General features: G+C 38.9%; 1 protein-coding gene and 1 long non-coding RNA gene across 2 annotated transcripts in view; both read right to left on the minus strand.

Moving 5' to 3' along the window:
• Positions 1-12,074, minus strand: part of ush2a (Usher syndrome 2A (autosomal recessive, mild)) — a 180,155-nt gene extending 168,081 nt beyond the window's left edge. The window contains 6 exon segments of the mRNA XM_037980018.1: positions 4,413-4,581; positions 9,366-9,584; positions 9,753-9,967; positions 10,428-10,864; positions 10,867-11,127; positions 11,689-12,074. Of these exon segments, the coding sequence (XP_037835946.1) occupies positions 4,413-4,581; positions 9,366-9,584; positions 9,753-9,967; positions 10,428-10,864; positions 10,867-10,957 (1,131 nt within the window). The 5' untranslated portion in view covers positions 10,958-11,127; positions 11,689-12,074.
• A 1,283-nt stretch (positions 12,075-13,357) lies between these two features.
• On the minus strand, positions 13,358-14,003 carry LOC119617711. The gene is made up of 2 exons (XR_005234098.1): positions 13,532-14,003; positions 13,358-13,449 (listed from the first exon to the last, which is right to left on the minus strand). It is a non-coding gene; the product is annotated as an uncharacterized LOC119617711 (long non-coding RNA).
• Positions 14,004-14,009: the final 6 nt, after the last annotated feature.

Here is a 14,009-nt window from a genome sequence, read left to right on the forward strand (position 1 = left end):
GGAGGGAGATGAGGTAGTAAGAAAAAAAAAGGAAAGAGAAAAATGTTTTCCAGAAAAAACTGCAAAGAAAAATGATAGAAAGAAAAAAGGAGACATGTGCACTGCAATAAAGAAAAGACAGGAAGAAAAAAAAAAAGACAAGGGTGAATCAGGTAGACATCTGCTACCTGACCGTTCCTGGTAAACTACCAGCTATAAGATTTGGTGTGTGTCATACTGTTGCTTTACATTTAAATGATTTATTGTTTTTTTTTTTACTCAAGCAAGGATCTACGAACTCTACTTCTTTTTTCCACTTCAACATCTGACCCTTCAATCTAAGCTGCTTCATTAATTTCTCCTATAGATCTCTTACCACATGAACTTGAAAGTAATGTGTAAAATCCAGACAGGGCTAAATAATGTAACTGTTAACAAAAAATTGGCTCAAAATAATTATTGACTTAAGTACAGATCGGACAAAACAGCAGATCTGTCGAAAATGCCCCCTCAGGCAACAAGATTAGAAGACGCTCTATCTATTGCTCTTCATGAATACAAAATTTGACATCTTCCTTAGCATGAATATTTTTGGAAGAGGCAAGTAAACATAACAAATAACTTATAGGGGAGTAGTTATTATGCAAAGGACCTTGCTGCATACATTTCAGCTCTGATACTTTAAATCTCCAGCAGAAGTAAACCTCGTTGCTCTCCCTGTGGTAATTTCCGTTTTCTCACTGTTGAGCAGAACCATGCTGCACGTGGAGGTAAAAACTATGAATGTAGGGGCAGAACATCTTCAGCAGGCACACACACAAACCCTTGCCTTCCTACCTCTCACTATGTAATTGATGCCAGTGTCATGCCCTTTCGCCTCTGGTGCCAGCAGGTAGAGGGCTGCCATAGAGGTGTCCACTACACCCCTACATAACAACCTTGCTTCACCTTCACACATATTCACATACAGTAACAGCAAACGTGCTCACATAAATGCACAGAACACACCAAGACTGGCTTAGATTAATTAAGTCAGTTATCAGTAAGACAATCCATTAAATTATTAAATAGAAAACAAATCTAATCTGAGTTAAGTGTTTGGGGAAAAAAGGAATGCCCTTTAAACAAGAAGATCCAAATATGTTGAAAATAACTTTATATATGATCACATACAATGTCTTAGTACTAGGAGTGGGTTGTTGGGGATGACTCTTAGCTACTACCACAATTGTAGGTCAGTATTTGCAAAACTGAGTGATATAGCCATTTTTGTGTTTACTAAGATTGAATAACTGCAGCAGCCATCCTGAACCGGGTTGATTCCGAAAGTTATTTGTTTCTATTCTATTCCATTTCCACTAAATGTCTTCTAATTTTAAAATATGTAAAACACTTTACTTGATCTCTTTAAACTCTGAAGTGCTGCAATGGGCCCAGAGACAAACAAAACTCTGGAGGCAGGCAACTGATTATTCTATTAATAGTACAACAAAATGAAGTAATCCATTACCAGAAGCCAAAAATATAAAACAGGTCGAGACAAGTGGTGCAGTCCCAGCATCACTGGTCTAACAAAGGACCAGTGGTGCAGGGACAGCGAAAAGCAAGACTAACTGAAACAAACCAGTGACTAAGAATACAGAATTTGAAACAAAAATCAAGAAATCAAAACCCTTACAAAGATCACAGCAATCACTGACATGAAATACCGAGAAAACCAACACACCATAGCCCAGAGAGCAAAGGGAACAACAGTTCACCCTTTGTTTCTACTTTTAATGTACCCTTTATCTCACAATCACAATGAAACACTAACCAGTTAAATATCCATTTTTTTTACTTGTTTTTTTTACTTGTTTCTCCATCGATTTTTCTAACTCTCTAAAAAAGCAACCAGTGTGTGTTGTGATATGCGTGTGCAACATGATTTGTGCGTTAAAAAGCAAGAGAAGGAAAGCGTACATGTGCATGCAAGTGTTAAACATCCATGGTGACATGTTGGCTGTAATGTGACTGGTTGTTCCTATCACTGCCTCCTCCATTAATGCTGATTTGTTCAGGCACTAACAGACGGACCCCCCCACTGAAGGACCTAAAGGCACAAAGTCAATCTCATCCATCCTTTTTCTTTACCCGCTTTGTCCTGTTCAGGGTTTCTGGGAGCCCGTGTCTATCTCCAGCAGTCAACCCGCGATAGGTGAGATAAAATAAAATCTACCAAATGTATTTAAAGCTTTTTAGTCTTACAGTCCCTTGTCTTTCAAAACATTTAATACTTATTTGTCTTACATCTTTATTCTTTGATTTTTAAGAAACTGACTCCTAGAAAGTATAAACAACTTTAAGTACATCTTGCTTTTTCACAAAAAAAAACCCCTTTAAATGCTGTACTAACACACGTTTATTAAAAAATTCTGTTATTTATTTAAAAGTTTAGTAAAAAAAATACATGAAAATATTGATTAATTGTTTTCACCAATGTAATAAAAACAACATTAACCATCAGAATATTCTAAGAACCTAGCAGAGTATAAAACTCAAAAAGAAGTTTGAAACTTCCACCTGTTTCCTGATCAGAATAATAAAAGTTAGGTTTTGCTAAAACTTAGCGTTTAATCCATTATTTATTCAACAAGTTTTGTTAGTTTAAGGGTGAATATTACAGAGATAAATATATTTTAAAAATGCATTAAGTAATTTTCTGGAACTGAATAAACTTTGATAGTGAACAAACAAAAGATCAAAGGAATCAGTTTTGCTAAATATACATAAATCAGCATTATCAGTATTACCCAAATCTCATGCAAACAGATATAGCGAAGAACAATTTATTAAAGCACATTTTGCAAAAATGTACTAAGGGATGGGCCGTGTACTTAACCAGACTGAGCTTCCTCCCTCCCTCACTTCCCCCACGTCTCCTCCTTTGTCAGTACCTCCCTCCCTCAGGCTGCATTTTTCTCTGTTGTTCTCTACATCGTTACCATAATCAGATAAGACAACTACCTAGGGAGCACCAGCATCCCTACAGCACCTTGCTTCTGGCACCATGTACGTGTGTGTGAGTGTGGGTGGGTGTGTGGGTGTGTGTGCATTGCTCCCGGCACTTGGAAACTGGCATTCCTTTTGACTGTCTTTTTTTTTCCTTTTTGGTGTTTTGATCTGTTCAAACTGACAGATGACTGGTGTGTGTGTGTGTGTCCTATATGTGGAAAGAAAAGATTTCTAAATTGCCCAGCACCTTCTTTGCATAATGCCTGTATTGTGGCTGACAGACTGCTACAAATTACTACTGAACTGTGAGTTTATATCTTTGTGTTTATGTGACAGAGTGAGTAGTTAAGCGTGTGTGCATGCATGAGAACATGAGCATGCGAATGGGGTTTAAGTGTCAAGAATCATTATGTTCTTCTTCTGAATGGTCAAAGCAGATCACATTACCACACCATTAAACAAAAAGACAGACTGGATCACAAGAATGCATAAACAGACAAAGTTTCAAAACACCTCCAAGCTACACCGGTGTAACAGACTATTAGCAAAATGCCTCAAAGCCTAACATTTTCCCATGCCTATAAATTGGCATGCACAACAGAATGCTGTTCAAAAACAGATATGACAGCTTTATCTGTAGAAGTGATTCGTGCATGCAGTACACACCTGAGCTACCAACTGAGTCATCACCAGCACTGCATTTAGCCAACAACACGTTGGACTACAATATTTCTCCATCATCAACACCCATCAGCAAACTGTAAACCAAGGTGTCAGTTTAAATTTGTTGCTCCAACACAGTGACTTTGCTGAAACCTGCAAACAAAGCGCTGAGTTTGCAAGCGGCAGCTCAGTTCTAAGAGAACTGCAAAAGAAAACAGAGGATCCACATCTACCAATGATGAGCTCATAATTCCATGTACAAATATCTATGGAGAGAAATTAGTCTCAGTTTATCACAGGCTGTTCTATTTGGCATTGATAAAATAAAGCACATGTCAACATCCTAAACCTCATAAGGCTGAGAGAAAAAATACAGCAATGACTTGAATGACTAAAATCACAATGATTCAAAGTTATCAATATGGAATGGCAAGAAAGGACCGTCTAGCTACTAAATTCACAAACTCAGCTGTGCATTTTTATTCAACTGGTGTGTTATTTCTTTTTAATGTAAAAAGAAACTAAGGATAACTTGAAATTTAATTTTTCTGTTGTACACAAAAAAGTTAAGTGTAGAAAATAATCAAAGCCACAACTAAGACAAATTAGACTTCTAACTAAAGCAACGTTTCCATCTACAACACACACACACATTTAAAATGCATTTAAGATGGAAAAAAAATGTGAGAAACAGTCTCTATTATATTCTTCTGGCTTGGTCTGACATTTTCAAGTTTTACAATACATTGCATTTCAGGGCTACTGAGAATTTTTACCTGCAAAGTAAGATGAGTCCACCCATCTATTGGCAGTCGCCCCTCTGCTCTGAAGCTGATGGTCTGAGGAGTTTCACCGTCGGACTGACTATAACGTAAGGTTACAGCCTCCACCGACACTGTCAGAGAAAACACCAACCGCTTCTCTGAGCTCTTCTCTAACAACATCCTGCAAGAAAGAAGGAAAATAAACAATAAAAAAGACAAACAATGTAATAATTTTAGCAACATTTGATAGTCTACAAGGACCAAAGGAATATTTGTCAGATAGGAATTAATATAAATCAGAAAACAAAGACATAATAGGACAATGAAGCCAATCCAGTTGAACAACACTACACGGTCCCCGTTTCTAACATTTTTCCAAAGAATATTAATATTTTACATGACTGTAAGGGTTCAGCAGTTATTCTACAAGCAGACTAGTCCACCCGCCACATGTCATATTAACCACCATCACTGACATTTTATGGGAAATCATGGTTTTTATGAACCAAGAGCAGCATACCCAATAAATCACATATACTGTAAATGCATTCACAATAAAAAGAACATTTAAATTCACAGTATAAGATATGCACATGGACAGATGTGCACATGGATGTGCATGTCTGTGATTGGGAATCAGGTGAAAAAAAATAAAAAATTATCACAATAGGAAACTCACAACTACCAACCAACGTGTGTTGTAGTAATATATATGAGTAATATTATCATTGTAATATTAACCATTTTTATATAAATACATATAAAAATATTAACATATTTGACCTTGTTCTTTCTTTCTTGTGATATTTTTCCTTTTACTTTTTCCTGGTGGGGAATTGTAGGGGAAGTTGCTGAGGTGGGCAACAAAACAACGTGCATGGCTAAGAATACAGTTTTGGAAGCAGTGCACACAAAAATAGTGATTTTCAAAAATTGTCCACTCAAAATACAACCACATCGTTCAACGGTGACTTGGTTGCAAGCACTCAAGAGCTCAGTGAGACTGCAGCTGAAAGTTCACATATTTTCTTACACTTTTCTCACAATTTTGAGAGATTTTTTTTTCACCAACTATTCTCCCAACAGTCACAACTCAGTGAGATTCTACCTTAAATCTCAATCATCTCAAAACAAAAAATATTTTAAACATTCGTTAGTCAATTAACTGTTTTAGTTATAATTCCTTCACTTTATTATTGAGAAGAAACTTTGAAACTTTATGAAAACATTCTGACTTACTTTGTTGTTTGTGTTTTGAAAGTCAAGCCCATTTACAAACTAAATGACTCTTTAAACACGATAAACTTCATATTCAGTTTCTAGGGTCAAAATCTTCTTGAAATAAAAACTATGTTTGTAAAAACAGGTGGTTGGTTCTGTTCATTGTTCAGATGAGGAGATGGATGTGAAATCACAAAGAGACACAAAGAAAGTGAGATGAGGAGCAATGGACAGAGGTGAGGACAGAGACCCCCTTTCATCTGGCTTCTTTGATGGCAGCCATGATCATCTGTACAACAAAAGAACTGATATCCAACAAGAGCAAGAATAACAGAGGCAGGGAGAGTGACCGAGAGGTGGGGAGAGCTGACTTTCATTGAGATGCATTCAGGCATACAGGTGTCAAGTTCGGCAGGCCAAGACAACAAGACATGTCTGACATCTGAATCCCCAGACAGAAAACTTTACAAAACAATAACCACAGATCTGACAATCCCAGTTACATTTTATGAACAGCAACATTTACCTGAACATCCACTGAGTTACCACAGAGTAACCTGCTTATTGTTGCTTTAGAGCTATCCCCAAACATGATATCACTCTGAAGTCAGTCCCACACATTGTTTCAACAACACAAAACAAATATATTTATATATACATATGTGTAAACTCAGAATTAATAAATGGTGTGAACATATTAAATTACCTGTTCAAACTGGTTTTAAAATCTACAAAAAAAAAAAAACATGGGTCAGTATTGATGCACATGCACATAATTTTATACTGAAAGTGGAAGAATTTTTCACCACATCATTTTATGTCTTAATAAATATCATTAGATAATTTAGCTAATTTATCAATTATATTTGTGAATAATACAGCATATGTGATAAAGCTCAATAAAAATAATACATCACTTGAGTCTGTGGCATTAAGTCAAACTTCTGTGAATGGCACCTAAACATCAGACACAACTTACTTTTAAAATTGAATTAATATGATATATGAATAAATTTAGTGACAATGTCGAAGAACAAATATGTTTAAAAATATATAAAAGACAGTATATAAAATATAAATAACTTATAACTTTATTCAGATTTTTTTCAAAAGTAACAAACTGTAAAAAGTGGTTGTAAGATAAATTTCAAGGATTCCTTTACTTATTTAAAATGTGTGGATTCTTTCTGATCAAACAGGAACCTGTTCAAAAAACTGAAAGCAAATAAGTTCTGGTTTTTAAACACAGTAAGGCTGCAGGAAGGAGAGAAAGGGTTGCCAAGAAAAGTGAAAAGTGTCTTGGTATGTTCGGGTGTATGTGATTGTAAGCTGATCTCAGTGTGTGTAACTTTGCACCAGACCAACCAGGCCTAGAACTTACCAGCACACGCTCATTCCCTCTCTCTTTCACACAAGATGTCTAAGTAGGACATGACACAAACTCATTGTTTCCTGATGGTGATCCTGACCTGAACAGATCTGACATGCGCTCTGTTATTAGATCAATTTGTTTTATCATGCGAAAATCACACTCAACTTTATACCAGAAAAGAAAAATATCTGACTAACCATCATGGGGTCAGAGTGCTTGAAAGTATCTTAGACTTCTTCAGTAAGAGACAATAATAAGTTACAACCATGACACCGTACAACGATAACTGTGACCCACACTTGCACAATAAGGGGATCCAACACTACCATAACAAGAGAATCATAGAATAGATGCTTCAACCAGATGCCAACGTATAAAATCATCACCTACTTCATTTAAAACTGTAGTAAGCATTTGAAAGACTATCAACCTCCTTCATTTTCTTTTGGCTGTTTCCTTTTCAGGGGTCCCCATGGCAAGTCATTCTCTTCCATCTAACTCTGCATCCATATATCTCCTCTTTGTCTTTTTCCTTCCACCATCCACTTTCTTTAAATCATTTTTGTTATTTTAATTTTATCAAACAACCAGCCTATATTTCTGCAGATATTTTACTTGACAATACTACTATTGTCAACCTATTCTAAAAATCAGCTCAGTGTTAAATCACTCAGAGACCTAATTTGACTGTTGTTTTTCTTTTGGAAATAGAAGAAAACATCAAAATGATATTATGGAACTAGAAACCACCCTGATTCTTGGGTCACATCAGTAAAGGAAAATATGGTTCCACACCATATATATGGATCTTTAATGAGGGCAGTTGAAGAAAATATGATAGACGGGTGTAAAGAAGAGAGGGGCAACAGTGAACCTCCTCAGCTAAACTAATTATAGTGCTTTTTACTCAGTAAACCTGGTTTGGATCACACCTGTTTTAAAAACAGTTCATTTCGACATCAGCTTTAAACCTTTAAAGTGAGGTCACAAACAGACAAAGTCAACTTATTAACACACATTACAAGTACTCAAAACAACCTTTGTGTACATACAGCCATAAAGTGAAACCAGAAGTAGTTTTGCTGGACTTTCTGCTTGTTTCATTTACTGATATGAGGACTGGGGTTAACTCACTTCACAATATACATATCTGCTGTTTTTAGTTTTTATTGACATATTAGTTTTTCCTTGCACTCCATTTTTCATCAAGGGAGAGTATTTAAATTGACAGCAGCATTATTCTTGCCCACTGTACTGACTAGCTACCTGATAATCCTCGCAAAGTGTCAACTGGTGCGACTGCCTTTTTCAGAAATTGCTGCCCTACGTCACACTGATCAGTTAATTCGGTGGAATGGACGTATACAAAGGCTGGCACCCTAGCAACAACTTTCTAACACGATATGTTGTCACTTGACAATATCATACAGTTTCATTAACAAGAAATGTAAAGTTTATTTTTTTAGGAGCTTTTATCCACTTATTTGACCATTATGGATTCAACAAATATCTACAGATACATGAATGTCTCTGGTAATGTTATATCACAGAAACTTTTATGATTCAAAAGGACTTACATCTCATTTATGTCTCCTTCAAAGTCAGCTTCAAGAATGTTTTAAATGGCATTTTTAATTGTCTGTGGTTAAAATGTTTTTTCCAAGTATTGTTTAGAGCAGTGGTTCCTGACGCTGGTCCTCAAAGAACACTATTCTGCATGTTTTCATTGTTTTCCTGCTCTTCAGCAGGTCTTCAAGGTCTGCAGAAGCCTGTTAATCACTCACTCATTCAAATCAGGTGTGTCAAAACAGGGAAACACCTAAAACCTGCAGGATAGTGTTCCTCTAGGACAGGGGTGGGCAATCCTGGTCCTCAAGGCCCACTATCCTGTAAGTTTTACTTCTTTCCTTGGTCCAACACACCTGATTCAGTGGTTAAATTACCTATTTGTGTTCTGCAGAAGCCTGTTAATCACCCATTGAGTCAAATCAGGTGTGCTTGAGCATAGAAACAAGTAAAACCTGCAGGATGGTGGCCCTCGAGGACCAGGATTGCCCACCCTTGCTCTAGGACCAGGGTCGGGAATCACTGGTTTTGAGAAATCAAAGATTCGAGAACATTTGATCTTCATCAAAGTTACAATTATCACAGTTGTCATGAGCTGTCAATCACACAGGGAAAATATGCTTTGGGTGTCATGTGCAGTCATGCATGTCTGTTATATTTCTTTTTTTTCAGTTTGTAAAGACTGGTATTCTGGTGTCAGTGATAATTATGCCAAGCATCTACATATTAAATAAAGATTAATATATCCAGCTTTACACTTGTGGATTTTGTTTAGGGTTATTAGAAATTGTAAATACAAAACTCACATCTCTTCAGAGGAGCTTGGTTTAATCCACAATGCCAAGGTGAGAGAACCCTGTGCTCCTAGTGCCTGTGAAGGAGGAGTGACCACACAACCATCGCTGCCTGGTGGAAACAGCACACTGGCAGGCCCAACAGAAATCCCATCTGAACTTGTTGTGCTTCCAGTTTCTGTCTGAGTCCCAGGACGAGTGTCAGCAGTGTCTTCGGTTATAAAGTTACCCCTGCCAGAGTTGAGAAAAACATGTCAAAAAGAGTGTTTTTACATCACAGAACATATTTGACGAAAGTCAAATTGTAATTTATTGTCCACGTGTTTTTAATACATCAGAAAGGTCAAAAGGTCAAATAATAAATATTCCAAAACAATCTTATGGTTTTAGTCCAGATACCTGTGTGCAGCTAACAGTAGTGGGGCGTTTGGTGGTGTGGACGATCTGTAGGGGCACTCCTGGACACAGACAGCCTGAAAACACGTCAGCAGCTCAGCCTGCGAAGAAGGTGACTGGCAGTAGCTGCTCCGCTCAGGAACACCACAGGTGGACCGAGGCGGAGAGGTGAACACAGGTTTAAAAGCTGCAATATTCTCCATCCGTGGGAAATGTCCCTGTGAGAGGTGGGGAAAGCGTGGCAGTGCCTTTTAAACTAGGTGCTATCTTCACAGTAACAACAACAAGACAGCTGAATGTACAAAGTAATCTCTTAATTAATTTGAAAATATCTCATTAAAAGTGCCAGAGCACTGACTAGCTTATGAGTTATGAGTTTTGTGAATCTTTGGCACAATAAATCATTTTCATAGCAGACATTGAAACATGTGACAGTAGTAAACACATGATCTAATCATTGGTAGAAATTTTATTAGCTGCCTCTGGTTTATGCATTTTGACAGACTGCTATGACATATTGGATTGGTTACTATATGACAGATTTTTAATGTTATTTGTTAGACCTGTGCTTCTTCAACCACAGTAAGATGAGTCTAATTAGGAGTTATAATATTCCCTGTACACAGCTATCAATACCTCCTCCACAGTCTAGACATTGCTCTTGAAAAGCACTCTTACCTGGGATGAAGCACGCTTTGGACAGAGGCTTAAAAAGAGAAGACAGAGGAAGATGTGACGCCACCTCTGGCTAATAATATTCATCTGCCTCTTCATCTTTTTTTCTCTGATGTTTTTCAGGGGTAAAGGCCACAAAAAGACAAGCCAGAGCTTCTTTTTCTGGATGCTTTTGTCTCCTTGCGTGAATTCACCTTCTGTTTCTCCACCTAACGACATCCCAACATGATCGGATTCATTGTCTCTTCCGTTTACCCCTTCTTTCCATCCTTTTGGATCTTTTCCTTCACTGCCGAGTCCTCTGCCCAGTGTTTGCGGTTTCTTTTGAGTGTTTCTCCCCTTTCTTCCTTTCTTTTCCACAGTCCTCCTTGGGCGCTCGACCAGACAACATTCATGATTGTTTAAGGAGTCCATAGTTCCAACTTCTAGAACATCAGATTTTGAGGAACATTCCTGCGGGCAGAAGGATGCTCGGGAATCTTAATTTGGTTCTGAAGCCTCCCAACACAGTTTGAATAAGTGATGACTGTCATAGTTCCATGGTTCCAGGGTTACAGGGGCATTTTTTTACAAGCTGATGCCCCTAAGGGTGAAGCTACCAAGCTTAGGTGTCTGCTGCACTCTCTCCTTCCCTCACACATGCACCCCCACACATGGGTAAACTACAACCAAAGCCTTCACATGATAGGTAGGATTTCCCAATCTAGAAAATGGGGGGGAAAGGGGGAGGGGGAGGGGGAGAGAAGCAAAGAGAGAAGTGGTCAAACCAAAACCCAACATCAGACAAATCTGAGGAGAGCGAAATGCCATGCAGGCTATTCCCAAGCCAAAGCCTACACTATCATGTACAGCTTGATGGAGGCACAGCTCATCTGATACTGCTACATTGCTTTCCCCCCTTTTCTTCATTTTCCATTGAATTAAACATGCCCTTTTTCCTCTGGCATCTGGCCTCAGGGTTTCATCCAACTAAACAGGTCCTCACATAAGTTTGTCTGAAATTGAGGCTTAGGCCAAAGCTCTCTTCATTACAATACTTTGGAGCTTCAATTTCACATTTTTTGACGCACAAGAAGAGGCCAACAGTGCAGTCATCTCAAGTGTTATATTACAAGGTCCAGGCTCTTGCCAGCCATGTCGGTTAGAAAATAGAAAAGTCTCCCCTGCATCTAATAGCGCATGGCATTCTTTATGCCGAGCTAATTTGTAAATCTATGCAGATATTGTAACATCCTAAAACATGTGGCAGCTCCTGAATGTTTACCTCTCGTCGCGGAGTCCCTGCACACAGCTCTCTTCCCATCACAAGTGCGGCGTCGAGAAAACATTCAACTTGTTGCTTCTGGCATGAGTGGAAAAAAAGAAAAACAAGCCCCCCGTTTCTCCCACACACCTGTCAGCGACAACATACGCGGCTCCCAAAAAAGTAGTTCTTCCCAAACATGACTGGAATGACTTCGTCCTGCGTCAAAGCCCTAATTACAAGAGGGGGAAACTGACTGGCACTGCAACTGAACTTAATGAAGCTGCTCTCTTTTTGTTGTTGTTGTTTTCTTTTCCTCTTCCTCTTCTTACCTCTCTCATTCAGAACGTGCGGCGCGCGGTAATAAGAAGATTACCACGAGCTGCCATCTGGTCGACAGCGCTCGAGGCGGCAGGATACTGGGGCACAAAGTAACGGTGACGCAGCGTTACACTGTCTGGAACCGAGTAACGGAAACTTGAGGAGCCCGGAGGCTGCACGAAACCAAACTATGCGAACATTTTCTCTGAGCTTCGGTTCCAAAACGCCAAACATTGATTTTAATAGACATAAATAAGTAATTTAAAAATACCCCCCCCCCCCTCCCTTGCGTGGTTTTAATGCTTTGCCCCCTACCTACGTGGGATGCGTCTGGGTTTCAGACAAGTGGCTCTCAGAGCCGAGAGGGAAGCTACTTCCGTTGCTAGGCAACGGTGATAAACTGCGACCACTTAGAAAGCTTGGAAGGAAATCGTTTAATGATTTATCAGCCACATTATTACAACAATAAATCTCTATGTAGTAATGCAATAAATGCGCCAATGAGAAAACAATTAAACGTGCAACTAATAAAACAAAAATCAATGACTGGCTCGTAACAACCTTTGTTTGTATTTACCTCCTAAAACCATGTAAAAAAAGTAACATACAGCCCATAACAACTTTGTGCTTTGCTTACATGCTTACGAAGAAACATGAACTTTTAATAAACACTCTGTTTGTGTTTGTGTCTTAATGAAAAACAAGAGAAGAAAACATGTAACAACATACCAACCGCACAATACAATTCATCGAAACTTTAATTACTGCTTTCAAGTTGCTAATATATAAAAAAATATAACTTTTAATTCTTTTCACCCTCTTTATTTTCAGTCCACAAAATCCCACATCCCATACTGAGTACTGTTGCATGTCACAGACACTAACGTTCATCACAAACCAAAACACTGACACAAACAAACAAATAATTAAAAAAAAATAAACATAACTCTGACAATTTTTTTTTTTAAAAAGATGACAATGCGTGCTATCATTCTGGAAGTCTGAACACCGTCTACATTTTGTTTATGTGCACCTAAAACTCCAATAAACTTACTGAAATGATGGCGTATTTACTCTTACAGCACTTTAAGACAGTGATCATCAGTTAATGGTTCACATCCTGTATCTAGCGTACAAGCTCCTTTTATTTAGGCCTGCAGAATATTAAACTTGCTCACATCATGCTATCAGACCTGAAGCACAACAAGAAGACCTGCTGCCCTGACCTGTGTGACCCTTCTGGCTGTTTGGGATGGGAAATGCACTATCATGCATGAAGCTGCAGTCAAGCCATGTAGCTAGGCAATGATTGTCATGTTTGGTTCCAGTTTACGAACCCACATGCACGAACACAATCAGGAGACGCGTATGCAAACAATAATAAAGTTTATTGAACAGAGGGGACAGGGTTGGGGAGAAAAACACGGAGCAGAAGTCAGGAAGGGATAACCAGTTCAGCCACTGTCAACGAGAGGAAGCGGTTAGACTCCTGGGAGGTGGAGGAACATATAAATATATATATGTAGAGGAGAGAAAGGCTTACTAGGAACAGATGGAAGCTCACTTAGGAGCAGCGACAGACCCAGGGCGGCGTGGAGAGGTAGTGAACCGTTGGAGGGCGGACAGGTAAGACAGACTGAGTGGGGAGCGAGCTGGCGGCTGGTCGTGGTCCGGAACAAACGATCCACAGAACTTTTCTCTCGAGAAAACTCCGGAGGAATCCAGGTAGACCTGACGAGAAGGAACAAACACAGGAGGCGATTATCTCGGGAAGATACACAGCGGGCCTTACTCTGGAACGATTTGTTACCAAGGTGAACAAACACTCAGGCAAGGAAGTGTCAGCTCGCCGCTTCTTAAATATCCCCAGCCTCAGTCAGCAAATGCGCCACAGGTGTGTCTCCGGGTTCAACCACACGCTTCTCCAGGGGCTCTGCTCCTAGGCGGCATCTGGTGGAGGAAGTGGGAAGCGGCAGGCTTCCAAAACAAAAGAAAAACAAAACAAACCACCGATCCTGACA

Source organism: Kryptolebias marmoratus, linkage group LG15 (genome assembly GCF_001649575.2).
Source record: "Kryptolebias marmoratus isolate JLee-2015 linkage group LG15, ASM164957v2, whole genome shotgun sequence".
Classification (NCBI taxonomy): Eukaryota; Metazoa; Chordata; class Actinopteri; order Cyprinodontiformes; family Rivulidae; genus Kryptolebias; species Kryptolebias marmoratus.